This window comes from Lacerta agilis, chromosome 1 (assembly GCF_009819535.1).
Source record: "Lacerta agilis isolate rLacAgi1 chromosome 1, rLacAgi1.pri, whole genome shotgun sequence".
NCBI lineage: Eukaryota > Metazoa > Chordata > Lepidosauria > Squamata > Lacertidae > Lacerta > Lacerta agilis.
In genome coordinates this window covers 77076383-77097747 of record NC_046312.1, presented here as the reverse complement: position 1 = coordinate 77097747, position 21365 = coordinate 77076383, and the positions used below count along the sequence as shown (strand labels likewise).

At 43.6% G+C, this 21365-nt stretch overlaps 1 protein-coding gene across 1 annotated transcript in view; it reads left to right on the top strand.

Annotated features, from left to right (window-relative positions):
• Window positions 1-829: 829 nt before the first annotated feature.
• Window positions 830-21365, top strand: part of PKP3 (plakophilin 3) — a 59305-nt gene continuing 38769 nt past the window's right edge. The window contains exon 1 of the mRNA XM_033156458.1: window positions 830-991. Within this exon, the coding sequence (XP_033012349.1) occupies window positions 950-991 (42 nt within the window). The 5' untranslated portion in view covers window positions 830-949. The remainder of the gene's footprint in view (window positions 992-21365) is intronic.

The window sequence follows — 21365 nt, the reverse complement described above, 5'->3', positions numbered from 1 at the left end:
TTCCCAGTAAAGAAAGAAGGGGCAGAGACCCAGAGGGAGCTTCCATACAACCTGTTTGTTGAGGATTCATCCTCATTTGTTTGCAAGGAAATTAGATGACCTTTTGTCAAAGCAAGTATTATCTTGCACTTCCCAGTCACTTATCATGAAAAGGCTGAGCTTTTGGGAAAGCAGATTTGTTGCAAAAGAACTCCCAATCAGTTTGAATTGTGCAACCTGGATGTGTTTGTGTGTGACAGAAGCCCACCTGAACATAGCAACTGGAAACGTCCTCAAAGGTATGGGAAGAAGGCCAGGCAAGGCCAGGAAGGCACCCAGCCCAGCAAGGGGAATGAATGGGAAAGTATAAAGAAACAAAAACAGGGTTCTGATGATGTGGTAATGATTCATCTCCTTTTTTAATCCAGTACTGTACAGTGTTTGTTTATCTGAACCTCAGCCCTGCCCTGCCAAAGTGCCAAGAGATTACTGAAACTTGAGCTGTAGGTCAAGGTAGCTTTCAATGGAAAGGCTGGGATAGGTTGAAGAGGGCTTGTGTTCCCTCCTTCTGCTTTTTCCTTCTGCCACGAGCTCAGACCATAGCAAAGTCTCACCCAGCAGCCAGCTGTTGTTGCTGATCTGCAAGATGAGCACCACTGCCACAGAGAGAACAAACTTGTCTTAGGGCGTTTTAAACTTGTGTGTGTGTGTGTGTGTGTGTGTTTAAAGCAACAACAAAAGAAAATTAACTGGTTGGGTAACATCAGTGGGTGGGACTAATTTTTTTTTTGCTTTCAGCCCATCTTAGCTCAGCCTGACACTGCACCGATGGTTACGGTTAAAGAGTGAGAGTTTAATTCAGCCAGGTGCTTGCAGAAGGAAGTATCTGCCCAGTCGGCAGCCTCTGGGACCTCAACAGCCCCGGGCAAAGAAGACACGTGGGGAAATTGTCTCCGTCGTCACTGAGAGGATGCTGCAGCAGGGGAACAAACTGCCTAGGATGCCAAACACTGTAGGTCTCCAGCTTTCTCTTTCTGATTTCGTGCTTTCATTCAGTCTACACAGGTGGAGAGGTGGATGAGCAGAACTTGGGGAAGCTAGTGTTGGGATATTGTGCAAGCAAGTGCTGGGCTGCTGGGTGTAAAATCTCATAGACTCTGGCACAGCATTTGGTAGGACATTGGTGGGTCGTGTAAATATATGGTGAAATGGCACCAGAGCTGCAATCCAACACCCACTTCACTGGGACCAAACCACCTTGAACTCAGTGGTATTTGCATTTGAGTAAAATTGCCTAGGAATGAGCTGCACAGGACTCTGTCATGAGCAAGTCATCCTTTGGATCCTGAAATGACTTATGTCCTGCAAACCAGAGAGAGAAGGACTTGTGATCTGCCATTGTGATTTTCTCTATAGATAGACAGAAAAGGCACAATGAGAGGGTCATTCCACTAGAAAGGATAGTATTTCCATGTCCTCTGTGGTCTTTCTGGATGATATTGTTTAGAGGCTCTGCGATCTGGTAGTGTCCTGAATTTGGATTTTTTAAATCCCACGTCAGCTATAAATGTAATGGGTGGTGAGTCTCCACTTCCCAGCCCCAATTCCTTTCCTGTCAAAAAGGGTGGGGGTGCCTTGTCTTCAAACAATGGCTAATTAACGTTATGGAATTCAGCGTCATGAAATGTGTTGAAGGCCTTTAAAAAGATTACCCAATTTGACGGGAGAGAGGACTATCAATGGCTATTAGCTGTGAGAGCTAAATGGAACCTCATAAACAGAAGGGCCTGTGATTTGATCCACCAGGCCAATTCTTACACTCTTAACAGTAAGCCTCAGATGGGATGTTGAGTGACCATTTGAAATGAGAATGGCAAGCCTATTTTGTACATCTACAAATGTTGAGTAAGTGAATAATAGCTTCTGCCACAGACAGAGCTATAGTGGAGCATAAAGGGCCATGCTTATAGATTTTAGCAAAACCATTTCACTTGATCTTAAAGGATGTTACTGTAAACCCCTTAGTTGGTCAAGCAAGCCATTTCTACAAAATACATGCCATGCATAAATTTGTAAATTTATGCACAACATGAAGAAAGTGGATATCTCCAGCAGATAACCTGTGTAGATAAAAATGCTTTAAAACTTGGCTCAGGAGGTTAGAATATTCTTTTAAAAAAAGGAAAAGTAGAGTAGGAGCATACACCCAATTTGTCTGATCTGAGAAGACAGACCTGGGCTTGTCTCACTGCTTGACTTCAAACCTTCTCAGCAGCCCCCTGTGGGCCTCAGTTCCCCACCTATAAAATGGGAATGTTAGCAACATATTTCACAAATCTGTTGTGAGGATAAATAAAAAAATTACCATAAAATCAAAGGAAGAGGAGCAAGAAGGAAGAGAGAGCAGAGGTGTAGCAGGTGGGAGTTTCACGAACATGGTTACCAACATGTCTGTTCAATGGCTGCGCAAGAAGGACAACTTTATTAGGAGCAGTTGATCCAAGATCACACATCACATTCAATTGCCAAGGGTGGAGGAAAAATGGTCAAAGAAGAAAGGGAACTCCTGCCCGCGAAATGAGTGATAGTGCCAGACACAGACACAGCTTACACTCAGCTACAGACTGAATATTCAGTAGGGAGAAACTATTTCATTACAAGTTGGTGCTCATCAATTTGGTTTGCTGCAACTTACATGTGCCAGAGGCAGTGGTGGTGGGTGTGGGACTGAAGGAATTGCTCACTCTGTGCATTCCTTCCACACCCTGGCAGCAAAGCCCTTCTCTGGGGAAGAGCAGATTTAGTGGAATCAGGAGAGGGTGGGATGAAATGCAGATCTTGATGTAGCAGAGAGATGGCAATTTATGCAAGCTGAAGATGTTTATCAACCCTACTTGAGAGCCTTTCCAAGAGGCCCAGAATCTTCTCTTAGGAACGTGTCCATAGGAGGGCAACCAAAATGGTCAAAGGCCTGGAAACGATGCCTTATGAGGAACGGCTTAGGGAGCTGGGTATGTTTAGCCTGGAGAAGAGAAGGTTAAGGGGTGATATGATAGCCATGTTCAAATATATCAAAGGATGTCATATAGAGGAGGGTGAACGGTTGTTTTCTGCTGCTCCAGAGAAGCGGACACGGGGCAATGGATTCAAGCTACAAGAAAGAAGATTCCACCTAAACATTAGGAAGAACTTCCTGACAGTAAGAGCTGTCCGACAGTGGAATTTGCTGCCAAGGAGTGTGGTGGAGTCTCCTTCTTTGGAGGTCTTTAAGCGGAGGCTTGACAGCCATCTGTCAGGAATGCTTTGATGGTGTTTCCTGCTTGGCAGGGGGTTGGACTGGATGGCCCTTGTGGTCTCTTATGATTCTATGATTCTATGAATTCTTCTGTTCATGCTAAAACATGTGTGTAGGCATCTGCGAGGACCCCCCCCTATAATTTCCAGCATCCTTTGTATTGGCTTCTGTTTGCAGGTAACCCCCGCTCCAACCCTGGGATGCTGAAGGTGCAAGCCATATGGCAGAGTTTACACTGTTCAGGAATCTGGGTGGTATCCAGAATCCAATTTTTTCTGCCTGGTGCTCTGGCACTTCATCAATTGACTCAGATTGTAAATCTTTCATTAAAAGAAGAAGAGGTGTGTTTCTAATCCTCATCATAGCAGTAGTAGTACAGAAAGAAAGCAGGAATATGTACAAAAAATGTGCAACTCAGTGAAAAGTAATGCTCTGCTCACACACTGTTGTTGCTCTGGCCTCTGAAGCGGGAATGCCTCTGGCCAAAGGAAGTGGTGAAGAAGCAAGAATGCCTCTTGGTTGTGTTGCAAGCTCCAAATGTCAGATAGCACACAAATGAGGCATGCTAATTTAGTTCATCTCATTTGCATATTCATAATTTGCCCCACTATCTCCAGATAGCCTTCCCTTAGTGTTGCCCTTTATTCTGAACATCCTTCAGTTGTAACTCTGTTAGTTAATTTCCAACATTTGTAGAATGCTTTTCTCCATAAATGGACTCAAAGCAGTTTATAGAACAATCAATAAGACATCCATCAAATAATATCACGATTGAAACAATAAAAAGGTCAAAACATGAAATTGGTCTAATGGAACTTATTGAAGATGCCTGCTGGAATAGAAAGGTCTTTGTCAAGTGCTTGAAGTTCAACAGGAAAGGGGCCTGTCTGATCTCAAGTTGCACAGCTCTTGGTGAACATCAGAGGTGATCTGAGCCATAGGATACCACTAACAGAGACAATATTTTTCACAGGAAATATTGCTCCCAGAAGAAAATAATAATAAGAAAGATTAAAGCAGAGGTGGTCATGTAAATGTTGTGGGACTCCAACTCCCGTCAGCTGCAGCCAGACTGTTGGGACCAAGCCATGCCCACCTCCTTTACACCTGAAGGGAGGTAAAAACATGGCCAGGCCAATGGGGATTTTATGGTTTGTACAGTGGTACCTCAGTTTAAGAGCAGCCCTGTTTACGAACTATTTGGTATACGAACTTCACAAAACCAAAAGTAGTGTTCTGGTTTGCGAACTTTATCTCAGTCTACGAACGGAAGCCAAATGGTGGAAGGGCACCAGCAGCGGGAGGCCTCATTAGGGAAAGCGTGCCTCGGTTTAAGAACGGCCTTGCTTTAAGAATGGACGTCCGGAACAGATTAAGTTCATAAACCGAGATACCACTGTATTGGCAAAAATGTTATGATGTCAGGTATGACAGGTGGGTGGGTAGTTAACTCATAGAACTACCATGCCAGGGGAAGATCCAGTTCACTTTTGTGGAAATAGCAAGCACTGGAGTATATCACTTAGTAAGTGATTGCTTGAGTTGATGAGATAATAATTTGTTACAGCAGTTTCACCTATACAAATTATCACGAGATACATGCAATGATTGCATGGGAAATCTACCTTGTAAACCTCACCCTGAGGTGCATTGTCAGAGGAGTAGCGCTAAGTGGAATAACTGAAGATCGTCTTGCTCTGGAAACAAAACTAACCCAACAGTAGGCTTGACTAAGTAATCTGCATTCCTCTCCACACACCTCTTTGCCAGGGCACACAAGCCTTAGCTTTTATGAGCTCTATAAATCTTCTGCAAATTTAAACTGTAACATAAAAATGTCTCTAATTGGCCTTTTACCCTCATGTGGTAACAGTTCTAGTGGTCTCCCATTGCCTCCATTGTGACACATGCATTTCCCCCTCACCCCTGGCTCAGTTGCCACTGGACATTCTAAATGTGATTTCATAACCTCAAATTATGCATACATCAAACTGCCCTTCAATGACTGCCCTTGCCCTTCAGACATTAAAAACAATATATGGGAAAGTTGTATTGATGCCCTATCAAAACTATTTGCATTCTGACTCTGCTACCAGAATACTTCACAATGTTGCTGTTTCAGTGGACAGGGTTGTTGTTTTTAACCAACTAACCTTTCATTGGGTTTTACAAACAGGGATCATAGGAATAATAAATGATACAAATAAACAGACCAAGCCTTCTCATGCCACATCACAAAAACAGCACAATAAATTTGCAGTGATATCTACAACATATGGTTCATTATTAGTGGTCAATGTACAAGTTATAGGTTCATGGAGTGGTTTAAATAGAAACAAAAATGAAAACAAAGGGGAAACAGGGTAGAACAGAGCTAACATTCATCATTGCATAACTAAATGCTTAATCAGGAGCTCTGGGGGTTGTGCTTAGATTAAGTAATACTCCTTTTTCCTCTTATGTTACCAATGAAACAATATAAAGTGTTGGTATATTGATGAAAGTGGTAGGTGGGGGTTCAAAGTGAAGATGATAATTTATGTTTGAATTTAAATTTAGATCAACCAGATTAAGCCAAATGCTGATGGTGGTAATTGTTCATTTTCTGGAATACCAGCATATGTTATGAAATTAAACCACACCGGGGTAAAAACCATCTTTCTTGATCTGCCCACATGCCAACCATACTTTATTTGTTAATCTTGCAAGGAGAGCTGTTTCCCAAACTGTTTGGTATCCATTGTCTATTGTTGTGCCGGAGAGGTATTTCCAGTGTCTGGTTATGTTGTGCCTCGCCACTTATGATAAATGGCTTATTAATTATTTCTCTATTTTGTAAATCCAGTTAAGTTTATGTGCCCACCATTGTTTTGGAGGGAGGGGCTGCACTTTATATTGGTTGGAAAACACTATTGTGCAATCGTGTGTGTGTGTGTGTTTATTAAGTTTTCAATTTTACATCTCAAAATAATCATCTTTCATTGTACCATACATTCAAGGACTTCCCTCCTTCTCCTTCCATGGTTCATTTAGTTTATCCACCATTCCTGCATATTTTGCTATAACCATCTAATTCAGTCCTCCAATCTTAAATCACTCTAATATTTATTATACTGTTGGATTTACCTTAATGCTGCCAGCATTTTTAACTGTGCGCAATTGTTTTCCATATACTCAGCGAAAATTTTCCACTCCTCTTTCAATACCTGTTCTTTTAGACCAGCTAGTTCCACATATTCTATCATCTTAAATTGCCAATCCTCCTTACTGGGGACCACTTTCGCTTTCCATTTTGGGGCTAACAAAATCCAAGCCGCCATTGTTGTGTATATAAATAAGTTTTTCTGGCAACTGGAGACCTCTGAACAATTCCTAGCAGAAATGCCTCTGGTCTTTTTGGGAAGGTTGGTTTAAACATTTTTTTTCATCTCATAAATCATTTCCCAATATTCTTTAAGCTTTTTACATGCCCACCATGCAATAAGTTCTAATGTGTAATGTTTCATTTGAGGCTTCCTTAGCTCTGAAATAATTTACATCTTCTCCCTTTATTCCTTCCTTCCCGCCCCTCTTTTCACTTCCTAGTGAGGCCTCAGAGGTCAAAGAGGGAGAATAAGATGAGTTAGTTAGACTTATGGAAATGTTATCATGGGCACTTTTAGTTTGTCACTATTTTTGGGTGTGATTCAATCATATACTGGAAAATTCAGGTTGTGCAATTACAGCTTATTGGGAGCTTTTGTGCAACAAACCCACTTCCTTAAAAAAAAGGACTTTTCTGATGAGGAAAGTGATGGGGCAATGCGGGAGAATGTGTGAGATAACACCTGCTTTGATACAATGAATGCTCATTCAACAATCAAACTAATCTAATCCCCCTGCAAACAAATCAGGATGAAGGCTCAATAAACAATGTCATTTGATTCATGACTGGATTTGACATGGTTGGCACTTTTTGCTCAATGCGTCCTCTAGGAGGCAGCTGCACTTCCTGTTTCCCTCTCTGTAGTTTATAAAAGTGATTGTCACTTGCCTTATAAAATGATGTTGTTAAGCAGTACAGTCAATCCCCCTCAACAACCCCATGATGTGCTACTTCTAGCTTTGTGTAAATGATCCTGCTAGAACTGTACAGAAATGCACCTACCCCACATAAAAGTATATCAATATAATGTGATATTTTACATTTCTGAGCATGCAAGCAGTATGCTTGGGCAGTTGATGGACATATTTGTTGTTTACAAGAGGCCATTTTCCAAACTGATTTAGTACATACACCAACAGGGCATTTTACACATGAAGCTTAAAGCGGCTTTTGCCTTAGTTAGGTTTGTAATTGAATTGAATCACAAAAGCTTCTGTTCTCATGAGCAATAACCAGCCATTAACAGAACTAGCACAAGAGAGGCTCAAAGGCAATTTAAGTCGCATGTGCTAAAATCATTAGCATTTATTTCTATATAACACATTTAAATTCTTACCAGCAATTTTTACAACAGCCTTGTTGTTTTTGCAAATCTAACAGAACTATCCATCTGGAAATGATCACTTTTGTTGTTTATATTGCACCACCAAGGTACACACGCTTTACACAGTAGAAGAGGACATCTCCCTGTTCTGCGGAGCTTACAATCTAAAATTCGGCACAGTGGAAACAACACATGAAGGGGAGGAAGATAGAGGCTGGATCAACATAGAAGCAGTTTGCAACTGCATGCACCTAGGCAAAGGCTGTGCACCTAGGCACACTGTGCGCCGCTGCATGCACCTAGGCACACTGTGCGCCGCTGCTACTCCCACGGTGACGGAGCGAGCGGCGGTGCGTGGGGGTGACTTGCGGCGGCCCCTCCCACCACTCCCCACGCACCAGCGGTCACCCCGGGAGGAGCAGCGCTGCAGGAACAGGGTGCTCGCTCAGCCGAGCGAGCACCCCGTCCATGTAGCGCTGCTGCTCCCGCGGTGACGGAGGGAGCGGCGGCGCGTGGGAGTGGTGGGAGGGGCCGCCGCAAGTCACCCCACGCGCCAAAATGTTACACCCGCCTTGGGGCGGCACGAGGGGCGGCCCAAGGGGCGGCCCGCCCCCCCCGCCCCCCCCACGACGCCCCTGAGAGAGAGAAGTCAATAATAAAGTCAAAGCTACATGACTGATCAATGGGGGGTGGGGTGATAACATTGCCAATGGATAAGGAAAGCGTAAGTGGAAAGGAGGGCTTGGAAGGATGAGACGGTCAGTCTTGGATGTTGGCAAGCAGAGATATTGGAGAGGAAGTTGGAGGCGTGGGACTGAATTACAGGGGAGGCAGAGATGGGTGTCATCTGAGTACAAGTGGTACTAAAAACAATGGCTATGATGATGTCACCCAGGGATAGTGTGTGTGAGAAAGAAGATCAGGGGGCTGAGGATAGATGGTGCTGAGAAGCTGGTAGAGATCAAGGCAGAACTAGCTGGTCTGGTGTTAACGGTGGGAGGCGATTTAAATCAAAAGCAGCTTCTGCCAGAATCTTTCCTGTACTGGAAAGAAGAGGAGGAGCTGCTGCAGACACAGCATTAAAGAAATAGGAATGACAAGGAAAAGGAGAGTCAACCGCCCTAGTTGCAGAATAAGCAGTGCCAAAGGTACATGGGTATGGCAGGTGTGTTGTATGTATTCATAAGGTTCAGTGGTACAGTGAAAGTTATAAGCTATAAACCGCAATAAGCTATAAACTTTGAACATTCAACTTTCATTTACTGGATGTGTTGTGAATGTTGATGTAATCTTCTATCAGAGATGGGCCGGGAGCAGGAAGAATTAAAGCAGCAGAGGAGGGAGGTGCATATCCCCTTTGGTGATGGAAGCAGACCTCTCTCCACACTCTTGCACACACCATAGCTCCGTGGGGGCATGGCAGACACATTTTTAGATCTCCTGTGGACAGGATCTTCCTCTGCGCTCACATCCTGAGTGTGCTCCTGCTGCTGCTGCTCCTGCACAATTTAATACTTGGTCCTGTAGCTCATAGGTTTGGATGTTGTGTTAGTGACACAGGGTTTATAATAATGGTCTTATTACATTTTTATGTTTTATATTGCACACAGCTTTGAGATTTATTATCACGGTAATTAGTTTATAAGTGTTCCTTAATAAAATAAATGAAATAGTTGCTATCATTACCACATTGACCTCTCCCATCCCCTATGGGGAAAGTTGGTCAATGGTACAATGAGCACAATTTTCTCTGTAGTCTGGGCAAAGTATGGGATTGTTTTCTTTCTGGAGTTCTTCATAGAAAAGTACTAGTGTCAAGTGCCCAACATTGCTCAGGAAATCTAAGAAATGAAACCAAAGAAAACCCCAGTGAAGTTTTGAGATCGGTGGTTGAAAGGTTTAGTGCAATTTTGAAAGGCTTCTATTCCCCCCCCCCCAACAGACAAAAACCTGCTTCTTGATTTCAAGAACCATCATGCAAAATTTGGTTACAATATCTTAAGAGGTGTCCAAGTGTATAGAGAACAGACAGACAATTTCCCAAAATATATAGTAGTTCTATGTTAATGTTAAAGGTGAGGCACAGATAAACTCAGAAAGGAGAGTTCTAAATGGATATGGTTAATGGAGGCTGGACGAGGCTACAAGCCCAACAGCAGCAGCAAGAGAATTATACAACTCACACCACTAAGACTACTGGTCAGTGTTTCCTAGGCAGCCACCTGCTGCTTTTCAGCTATGAGTTTTCTTAGGCTGTGTACACATTAATGACTAGAAAAGCATCTAAGTTGTTCTTTTTCTCAGTTCAGTTTGAAGCTGGTTTTGGGGGGTGGGATGCATCAGAAAACAGTATTGGCCAAGAAACAACAGGACAGATGTGGATTCTGGAGAACATTGTATGTACACCCAAACCAGCAGTGGGAGCACACTGAACGTAGAGTAAATAGTAGTGTAGGCCTACACACATATATTGGGATGGCTAGAGGGGGGTTTCCAGGCCTGTGGCTGGGTGTGGTCAACCACAGGCTTTGTACGCAAGACCTAACTTGCACACAGAAAGGTAGCATACTTTAGTAATTGCCAAAGTTGGCTGCATTTCACATTGGAGGGCACATTCCCGGAGCAGAGCTGGCATTTTAATTCAGTCCTACCTGTTTTATTAGTTAACCTGCTGCTGCCTCCAAGCTACACTGGAGGAGAATGGTTGGGGATTCATTGCACTTGACATACACACTGTGTGTCTCCTACAAAGAAAAACACGGGCAGGTAGTGCTGGAGGAGACCCCTGAGCTGTGGGGAGCCAGTGATCCGAATCAGGGCCAAGCTCAGATGCAGGGTGTTTGCTAAACACATGCTCTTCTATTTGGCTATAAAGTGAAAGTGGGTGCTCTGCCTTTATCACTAAACTGAGCTTGCTGACAGCAGGAGGGAACCCGCTCTCTCCTCTACCTGTGCTTTGTTGCTTTAATTCCACCCCTAGTCCAGCTGCAATACCAAGGAAATTACTGGGGTATTATTGGGGTAGGGTGGGGGTGATCTTCCAGCAGGTGAATGCAGGACAGCAAAGCTGGGGAGGAGGCAGTTTTTACTCCCATTGCCCCCCACGGTCCATTTAATGATAAAAGTAGATACTTGCTCTATAGCCAAACCAGCAAGTGCGCAGCTCAAAACATACACATCTGGTTCGGCCTTTGCTTTTTTCACCTGAGGAGGAATCCAGTTGATTACCAGACAGTCAAGGCATCTGGGATAGTAATAGTCTGTTTCCAGCAGCGGCAGCAGCAAGCAATACCGGGCAAGTGCTGACTTGTGCTGTGACGGTTTTCCTCCGCCAGGCCAACTCAAGTCACCGCCCTCTCCTGAGGGGGAGGCTGAGAATAGAGTTACGCACACACCCCATTGTAGGCCTTGTAAGAGCTAGGCCAGGATACGAGACACGTACGTGTTGCCTGCTTTCTACTAAAACTGGCAAACTCGCCCTTTATTTGGCAGGCGGCTGCTTTTCTCTCAGCACAATCTATTTTGTTTTGTTCACCTGGCGCACGGAACTGTGTGTGAAAGGGTGAGTCTGTCAAACAAAGTGAGCACTAGAAAAGATGTACAGAACACAGAACTCCTCCTTTCCTTACTGCCTCACTACTGCTTTATTCCACCATCTCTCCCTGAAAAAAGGCAGATTCCTTTCATCCTTCTCTCACACACAAGAGTTTGTGTGACTTGCCTAGGTATGGAGAATGGGTGATGGGCTTGGCCCTACCTACTGCTGACCCTTCTGGCTTTGTCCTTCTAACTAGCTCTGAGTTGAGGGAGGGCACCAACCATTTGCCATCTCACACAGAACCCCTTTCATTTGTTTCCCTTAATGGCCATCGCCCAGGCTATCACCTCAACACAGAAAGCTAGTCTGACTAATATTTTAACACTAGAAGAATCTTACATACAGCCTACTTCCTCCCCTCCAAACTTATAACAATATTTCTACATACCAGAAGAAGATGACTTGTAATTTGTAAGTTATGCAGTGACTTCAAAATGGCTGCCCTCGTATGAGAAAATATGGTAGACCTCAAAAAAGAAGCAAACCAGAATGGTGGCTCTCAGTTAAGCATTTCAAGAAGTGTTTCAGTAGGAGGAGCTCTGGGATATCCCAGAGGCAGCCTTGTCAATTATTTTCCTTGAGGAATAACCACCTGCTCAAGGATGTGTGCAGCTGTTGGCATTTATTTAGGGATTAATCTGAAGAATAAAAGCACATTTTTGTCCAAGGATTTTTGTGGAGTAAACATATAAGTATGGGGGAAAGGGCTGTCAACTGCACTGGGAAACAATTAGGTAAAAATTAAAAGACAAGGAGCTCTGCACAATTTGAACAGAGGCATGTAACTTCCTGTGTGAGGTTTTCTATCCTGCAGAGGAAGGCATTTGGTCTATCCTTCCTGCCTCCTTTATTTCCTCATTATCAAAATTTCTGAGTGGTTCCGTGATAGCAATGGAGGAAAAATAAATAAATGCTTTACTTATTTCATTTGTTTTGTAACCTATGACAACGACTATTGCTGGTCAGTTAAGATAGTTTTAGTTGCTACCATTTAACCCAGTGGTTCTCAAACTTTTTTCTCTTTTTTCTCTAGGCCAAACTTTCAGAATAAAAATTTGCTTGCACCATACTGAATTTGTTTTTGATAAGAAATACATTGGGGGGTTGGGAACAACTCATAACAGTGCTTGATTTATTACACAGAAACACAACTACTCTCTCCTCCAGTGTGGCACGCCACACTGTTTGAGAACAACTGATCTAACCAATAAAAATGAGAGCTTCTTTTGGGGTTAGTTCCTTAAGATTTGAGTGTACCTGAAGATCCAGGTAAATGCCCCAAACCACCATAAGGTTACTCATAGATTTACTCTCTGTCAAAGTCATGTGTAATCTGATGAGATGCTGGAGTTTTGTTGCACATTCAAATTTGCTGGGAAACGGATGCACAATATATATTTCCCTACAAAATGATAGGTTTATCTTACGTGGTAAGAGTAAAAATCTTGTGTCTTTTTTAAAAGTAATGTTGGAAGCAGGCCTATATCATTTCAAGCATCTACTAAACCATCTGTTCAGACAAAATTAAGAAATGGAAGGAACTTTTCAAAGTAAAGAGCATATGATTACATGACATGTTCTAGTGTTTTATAAAGTTGTTGTCTATATTTTCCCCCACAAGTCTAAATACAGGAGTAACTGCAAAAAAAATTGCTGCTAAGGACGACTTACTTGTGATGATGCCTGATGATCACATAAAGAAATCTGGGGGTGGGGAGGACGAGCAGTAGTTCCTGAAATGTAAAGAAAGCCTTATGTGCAAAGCTGCTATATTCTGGAACAAAACATAAAGGAGACCCGCTTATTATAAGCAATATTGCATTCACATGGCAACCGGGATGGAATGATGCAATTAAAATACTATTTGGGCTTGCAGATCTCATTTTCTGCCCCTGATTTCTCTGGGCATGAGTGGCAATTCATGAAATAAGGGGAGATGCTGTGCTCCTGGGACTCAGTACAGAAATCTACATTCACTTCCTGATGGGTGTAAGCCCTGGAAACATCTCAGTAGCTGCAGCTCCTCCCAGGGCTGTCTTAAACCTATGCGGTGCCGGGGTGCAAAGATCCACCCGGCGGTCCCCCCCAGGTTGCCCAGTCCCAGGCGCGCAGGGGGTCAGAGCCGGCCGGCCACCTCAACGTCTTGCTGGCTCAGTCGCCAGCAAACTTGCGGCGCAGAGACCCCCACAGCAGAAGAGCCCGCCATGGCACTCCGACTGATGGGCGGACTCTTCCCCAGACTCAACTCTCGGGCCCCGGACCCTTGGCCTGGCGCCGCTGAGAGCCCGGCACCCGGGTGCCCTTCACCCCTAGCGCCTATGGGTAAGAAGGCCCTGATTCCTCCACCTCCAGGAGGCTACCTATAAAATTCAGGCAATCATCACTGAATCAAGTTACATTTGTTTTTTGTGTGTCTTTTTTGCGAGTTATCACTGTCCCAGCAGCTTGACCCCATCATATAACTCTGGGAAGCATGGGTCTCAGAACAGTACACCTTTGTCTCATATCCATGCCTTAAGCCAGTTGCGAGGATAAATTCAGTCAAAAGCATCTTCTTAATGGCATATTGGGTAAATGTCGATAGCATAGTATGCACTTGATTAACTGTGCAAGGTCGTTAAGATTCATGCTCCAAAGAGCTTATGACAGAAGAAATCAATGTGTAAGGAAGGTTTGATTAAAATTCTTCTCTGGAAGGATTTGAAGTGGCTGGATAGTCAGCGTACATTGTTTACGAGGAAATGAAGCAGTGATAATCAGAGTGATGGATGAATGGAATAGACAGCAAAGTTAGGCTAGAAGCTGAGGTGGAGTAAAGTGCACAGAGCAGGATAGGGAGAAATAACAAAACTAATAACTCTCTCCCTGTATCTGGCAACTTTCATCTGCAGGTCTCAAAGCAGTTTGCAGAGGTGGGTCATCACCATTCCTTTAATTTACACACATGATTGAGAGATTAGGGCTTGCTTATTACAGCTGCATATCAGATAGTTGATGAGATGGGGCTACATTACGGTAACTTGCCAGGCAGCTTGATCCTACAGACATCATCATACCTCTGGCAGTAAAGCAGTTGGCTCATGCCTGTTTCAGCTATTACATCATCCTGCACTTAATAAGTGAGGAATAACCTTTGGAGTTGCACTGGTCTTATAGCAAGTGTTGGAGCTCTTAGTATGCCACAGAGAATGGGCCCATCACCTCAAATTCAGTATTACTGAGATAGGGGGTGACTGGTAGTATGTGGCTATGGGTTTTGTAGGTAGCAAATTATCGTGCAGACCCTGTAGACTGCCCTTACAGCTCACCCCATCAGTATGATGTGAAACTTTATTTAAAAGGACATGCATTGGCACTACATGGAGCTGTGCACATCTTTTTGATGTTATAGCCCAAGCTGCAGGTGTTGCTGGACTACAACAGCTATCATCCCTGACCATTGACCATTGTGTCCGGGGCTGATGGGAGTTGTGACCTTCCAGATCCTGCTGGACTCCCATCAGCCCTGGCCAGCATGGTGATGAGAGTTGAGTTGAACAGTTTCTTCAGGGTCAAAGATTCTCTGTCCCTGATCTATGCTCCCTCCTTCTACTCCTTCCCTGGTTTCCTCTCTATTCCCAACCTATCTCATCTTCTTGTTCTTTCAAATTTTCTTCTCTCCTTCTCTTTATCTCATGTTATAACTTACGCTGCTGAATTATGCTCATAGTTTATGAGCTAGTTTGTCTTATTATAATATTTTTTCATATATTCTATATATAACATCCAATCCTCTTTAAGTTCTTTTTCATCTCTGTTTCTTATTCTATTGGTCATACCCACTAGATCCACGTATTCCAGCAGTTTATGATGCCACTCCTCTTTTGTTGGAACTGCGTAGGTTCTCCACTTTTGCGCAAGTAAAATCCATGCAGCCGTGATCGCATACATCAATAGACTCACTTGTGTTTTGAAAAGCTTCTGGGTTTTTAGGAAAGGATATTTTATACCTAGGTGCATTTTAAGCCAGTAATGTGTACACAGTCGAAGCATCTCATTCATTACCTACTTTCCTGATTCCTTGTGAACATGATCTAGTTAAAACTTACAACATACTTTATATGTTGTGCTATAAAAACATTTAACAACCAGTCCTCATCATGCATAATATTTGTTCTTCCACCTGCAGCTTCAGTTACCTTCTGGTAATTTTTGTTTTTAGTTTTTGGCACTTATGCATTAAGCCTTCTCTGTTGCCGATGGTTCACAGCTTTTCATTGGAAGCAGCTCTCACGCTTTCCCTCCTTCTCTTTCCCTTTCATGACAAGGCTGATTTGGTCCTTAGGTGGGGACAAAAGTTTATTGATTGCTCTGCAAGAGTAGATTTCAATGCTTTTGTGAATGACTGTGGGAGAGAAATTTGAGTCTAGAGGGAACTTAAACCACAGCAGCTGGAAAGGCAGGCAGGTGGGTTTCAAGAAGTTGCCATTGACTTGTGGTGGCATGGGCACTTTTATGTGGAGGGTCTGGCTGCTTGTCTCAATGTCTCCAGTTTAACCAGTTGTCTGGGGCTGCCCTGCTCTGTATGAGACTGACAAGTGAGACAATAACTTTAGCAAAGTTCTCTTTCATCAGCTAAGAGCAAGATACAGGTTGATTTATTTAGCATGTACCTTTGCTACACAGATGTCAGTGTTGTATGGTATGTTTGATGCTATCTGTGCATGGACATATTGAAAGAGGTCTTTTCTGGGCCATCCCACTGAAAAGCAGAAATCAACCCTGAGTGCATTTTGGGGAGCACCATGGATATAAAAATATGGAATTCTTCATGACAACAGCTTGTGCAAATCCATCATCAACAGCAGAGATGCAATTTCTAGAGTAGGTTAGCTTCCACGCAGGCAGGCAGGCAGGCAGGCAGGCAGGCAGACACACACACACACACTCCTCCATCCAACAGTAATTATCACAAGTCACATTCAGATGACCTGTGTATTGAACATTCATCCTAATTAGTTTGCAGGAAGTATGCAGGGAGGTCAGCTTTCCTTATTGCAAAATGTCTGGGTTTTGTTGCAGGGGGAAGGTAAGTTTGTTGTGCAAGAGCTCTAATTCACTTTAATTGTGCAACCTGAATTTGTTGAAACGTGATTGAATGCTGCCTGAAATTAATGACAGCCTGAAAGTGCCCAGAGATCAAGGAGACATTCCAGCCAGGCTGAAACACTCAAGGAGGGTATTAAGCAAGGCTGGTGAGAGCTGTGACCTAGGGAGAAGGGATATGGCTGGAGAGTGGGTGTGGCTGGAGGGTGAGATGGGCTGGAGGGCGACATTTGGCCACTAGGCCTGATGCTCTGGATTTCTGCTCTGGAACACACAAGATTCCATAGCAGATGGGCAGAAAAGTCAAAGTGGAAATGGTTTCTTGCAGGCAGAAACGAGCATAGTGCAATTAATTATCCGAGAATGCTTGTGTGCGCTGCCCATGCCAGGCTCTTTAAATTCACAACTCAAACTGTTGGAACAGTTTCCAATTATATGAGAACTTTGCCATCTTCTCCTTTTGTAGAGATATATAAAATATTGGTGGCCTCCCTTGTGCATGGGGCTAACAGTCATGCAGTCTCTGTGTCTGATACCAAAGTCAGGTAAGGGATTATTAGGATAGGGATGGAGCACCTTCTCTGTGAAAGGGCCAGTTCTCATGACAGTTTTACTTTGGGTGACTGAATGCAAAGGACAACAGGTGAGGCGGACTCCTCTCCCTTTATGGTTACACAGGAGAGGGAATATTGGCAAGCTTTCAGTCATAGGTTTTGATTTTGATTAATTTTCACCTATCAGAATTAATTCCCCTGCAAAACTGCCCAAGGAGCAGGAGCCCTGTCCTCCTTTCATCTGGTCTCCCATGTCTCACCCTGTGGTTTTCAGTGAACCAGTACTGTCAATCAGCTACATCAGTGCTGGCAAGGGGGTTCTGTGTGTACTGTGAGTTCAGTAAGTTGAACTCACACCTGGCACCACTGCAGGTGTAGTTTTCAAACATTTTCAGTGGTTTTTTTTGTGTGTGTGGTATATTCTCTTGAGATTGCAGGATTTTCTAAAATAATGCTGTGTTGTGCAATACAACATGTGAAGCTTCCGAGAAAACAGATTTTTGCTGTGCTGTGCAAAATATAAAAAATTGGGAGGGGGGAGAGAACTTGTGACAAGACTATTCAACAGCCATGGTAGTGCACAAAGTCAGAAATTACATTTTCCAGAAGAAATTAGTGAGGTAGATAGACGGGCTAGACCAAATCAGTATATGAGTGAGGGGAGGGGTGGAGGGAGCAATAACCAGGAAGATGGACATTGTGAAGCACTTGCGCAGATTAATTGTGGGAAATCTGTCTTTCGCTTACTAAGGGCACTCTCAGATCAAGAGTTTCATGAGTTTCAGGTGCAATGATTGCAGGACTGATGGTGATCCCTGTGCTGATTGTTGCTAACCCAAATGGACTAGCAGGATCAGTGCCAGTGGCACAAACCAAATTAGTGCCTATATACTACTATGCCCTCACACTAATTAGTACAGACTCTAATTAGTTCGGCTGAGTTACATTTCCCAGGAATTCTGGTTTGGCATTACAACCAAGAAGAGGAATGGCAGCAATAGGTTACAGAAAAACAACAACACCTCCTCATGTTATTTTCAATGATAGATCACACAAAAAGGCCTTGCACAGACCTTGTCTTAATTCATGCGTCTGATAAAGTGGACTGACTCCTTGAAAGCTTATGCCATAGTGTTAGTCTTTAAGGTGCCGCAAGATTCTTTGTTTCAACCTTCCCCAGCTTGGTGCCCTTCAGAAGTGCTGGACTACAGCTCCCGTTATCCCTGAGCATTCGATATCCTGACTGGAGCAGATGGGAGTTGTAGTCCAGTAATATCTGGAGAGGGCACCAAGTTGAGGAAAGCTGTCTGGTTTTATACTTCATTTAAAGGCTGGCAGACTCACATTTCCTAATGTCAAGAGCCTCAGTCCATAAGTATTTACACAATGGGAAGTGGGGAGGGAGAGAGAGAGAGAGAGAGAGAGAGAGAGAGATGATAGATAGATAGATAGATAGATAGATAGATAGATAGATAGATAGATAGATGATAGAGATAGATATAGATAGATATAGATAGATGATAGACCAACAATGCCATCCTTGTATTTCCTTTGTGCCCAAAATCACATCCAGAAGTATCTTTAGTCTTGTAGCCAGCTGACATGGGAAGGATAAGTCCAGGCCCATATCTATCCTGATAACCCACCCTTGACCCACACACCTCCTGCTTCCTGATGCTATCTTGGAGATTTCACCACAGAAGGAAAAGAGCAAATGCCACAATATGGATGGCAGAAGGGGAAAGGATTTTCTGCCACTTTACTAAAATTCACTGCTTCAAGCTGGGCCCATTCTGCTCTGTCTCCCCATCACCGCTAAAGGAAATGTCCTCGATGCACCTTCCCTGGTGGCTTGTTCAGTGCTACAGTGTTAAGTCAGAAGTGTGGACAAAGGTGGCCCAATACAAGTTGGACTGTGATGCCTCCACTGATCCAGTGAGGCCCTGGTCCACCCTGGTCTGTGTGTAGCTTGGATTTGTAAGGTACCCTGAATCGGGACATGACAACACCCCAAATGGGTTTTGTTTGGAAACAGTCTGACATGAGTCGCAGATGAAATTCATACTCTGAGATAAATGCTTGATATATGCAAGGGTAAGCAACCTGCGGCCCTTCAGATGTTACTGGAGTCCAACTCCCATCAGTCTCAGTCAGTGGTCAGGGATGATGGGAATTGTAGTATCTGGAGGTATCTGGAGGGCCACAGGTTGCCCACTCAGGCATGTTCATGCAGTGGTCCCCATAGGATTGACCTTCTATGAGAAACGACTTCTCCCCATGTCACTTTTTTGTGACTGGTCAAAAGCAAATTACTTCATAGGATTCCTTTACTCCAGGTCAGTGAGGTAGGTACACTGTTTGCCCTCAGGCTGTTAAAGAGCGTTGTATCACTAGTTCCTCAAAAATCTGACAACTGCCAGGAATTTTGAATTTCTAGCATGAATAATCTTCTTGGCCAAACATCATAAGAAATAATAAAAACACACACTCCTGCCCCTCCCCCAGATTCCTCTACCTGGGGCATTGTTGCTGCTGAACATCAATGGGGATATCAGTGGCAATTAATGTTCTCATGAAAGTGCATAAGAGGGGAAATGCCCAATTAGCCTTTAGCACAGTCCTGGGAACTGCTGAGTATTAATCTTTGCTCTGCTTCTGACTGATGAATTGCTCCACATTGCGTGCCTCAGTTTCCCACTAGTTAACACAGGGGCACTTCTTCTTAATGAGGTCTCCTTAATTTGGGAGTGCTTTTTTTTAACTCAGAGGATTATTCATACTTTAGTCACAGAGCATTTATTAGCTGGAGACTCAGCATCGCCTATGCTGGGCTGTGCAGAATTTTAAAAGCTAAGCTGGGCTGGGCTGGGCTATTACAATGATTAACGCTACACACGTCCAGAGAGTCTTTCATCTGGACATCTGACAGAGCTTCACAAACGCTAGTTAATTATTATTTGGTGAAAGACCACCCAAGGGAAAACCATCATATGGAACGCTGTGTGTCTTGATTATTGTCCCCTGCAAGCCTCAAGGCAGGCGTACTTACAAGAGGAATATGCTGCTTCCCTGAGAGATAAATAAGCCAGTTGAGGACTGTGCAAGAGGAGAGTGAATGGTTTGTTTCTATTAACTGGTAGTCAGATAGTATTGTTAGCATTTGGGCCATCTGAATGTCCGAATGTCTCACTGCACTTGCTGTCATTCATATGCAAAATAAAGGCAGTCTTTTGAGTTTCTGGTGCTTCTGGCCCATTAAAAGGCAGTATTTGTAAAAATGTTACATAGAAAAAATACGAGAGAGACATTGCACACACCTTTGTAAACCAAGAAAATCTTTAATAAAAAATACTTTTTTTAAATGGCTGTAATAATAAGCCAAAAGTCTTTTTCAAGTCTACCAAGCCTATGGCAGTGCTGACACTAGCAATAACTGATTACCTTGATTGATTGGCATATACAAAGAGCAAATGTATGGGCATTCATTTAGGCCCATTCACTCTCACATGGTATATTCTGTGTACTGCTAAGGTCTATAGCAGGCATCTCCAACCTGCAGCCCTCCAGTTGTTTTGGCCTACAACTCCTATGATCCCTAGCTAACAGGACCAGTGGTCAGGGATGATGGGAATTGTAGTCCAAAACATCTGGAGGGCTCAAGGTTGGGGATGCCTGGTCTACAGAGCATTCTTTTTTAAATAGCTGGGCATCTTTTTTCTTAAGGGTTTAACAGTTTTGAGGAATGGACAAGACTTTCCCTTGAGAGCATGGTCACAGTCTGCATCTATTTTACTTGCCATCCTGTTAAAGTAGAAAGGAACAGACATAGCTATACAGATGATAGACAGGGGAGAACAGGTCCAGTAACAGTCAAAGAATCCCACCAACAGTAGTAGAGGGGTAAGCAAAGAGTCTAGTGGACTTGGAGTTGTAGGGCAAGAAGTAGCAACCTAATGGTGGGATGATCAGGAATCAAGAACCCATTATAGGGTGGTTATGGAAGGGTACATGGATCTGTATGAAGGACATACTGGGATATGGCAGATGGCAAGGCCAGAGCGGAACGGTGATGAGAGCAGTGTGTGTGCAGTTTTAAGAAGATTCTGCCCAGTGTAGAAGACCATTTCTGCCGCAATGGCGTTGTTTCTCTCTACACTTGTTTCCACCCAGAGTCTTTCAACACTGAGCAAGTGCTTTATACCCTCCTAAGAAGCAAGAAAATGGCTCTTCTCCCTTCATTAGTATTGCAGTCTACAAGGCTAGCCCAAATGTATTTTGCAGCAAATGGTGTCTCCCCACCCCCCAAAGGTACACAGCATCCAAGGCTGACTACATTGTTTTTGCACCTGAAACATAAAATCACCAAAAGCCTCTCCCTGAGAGTA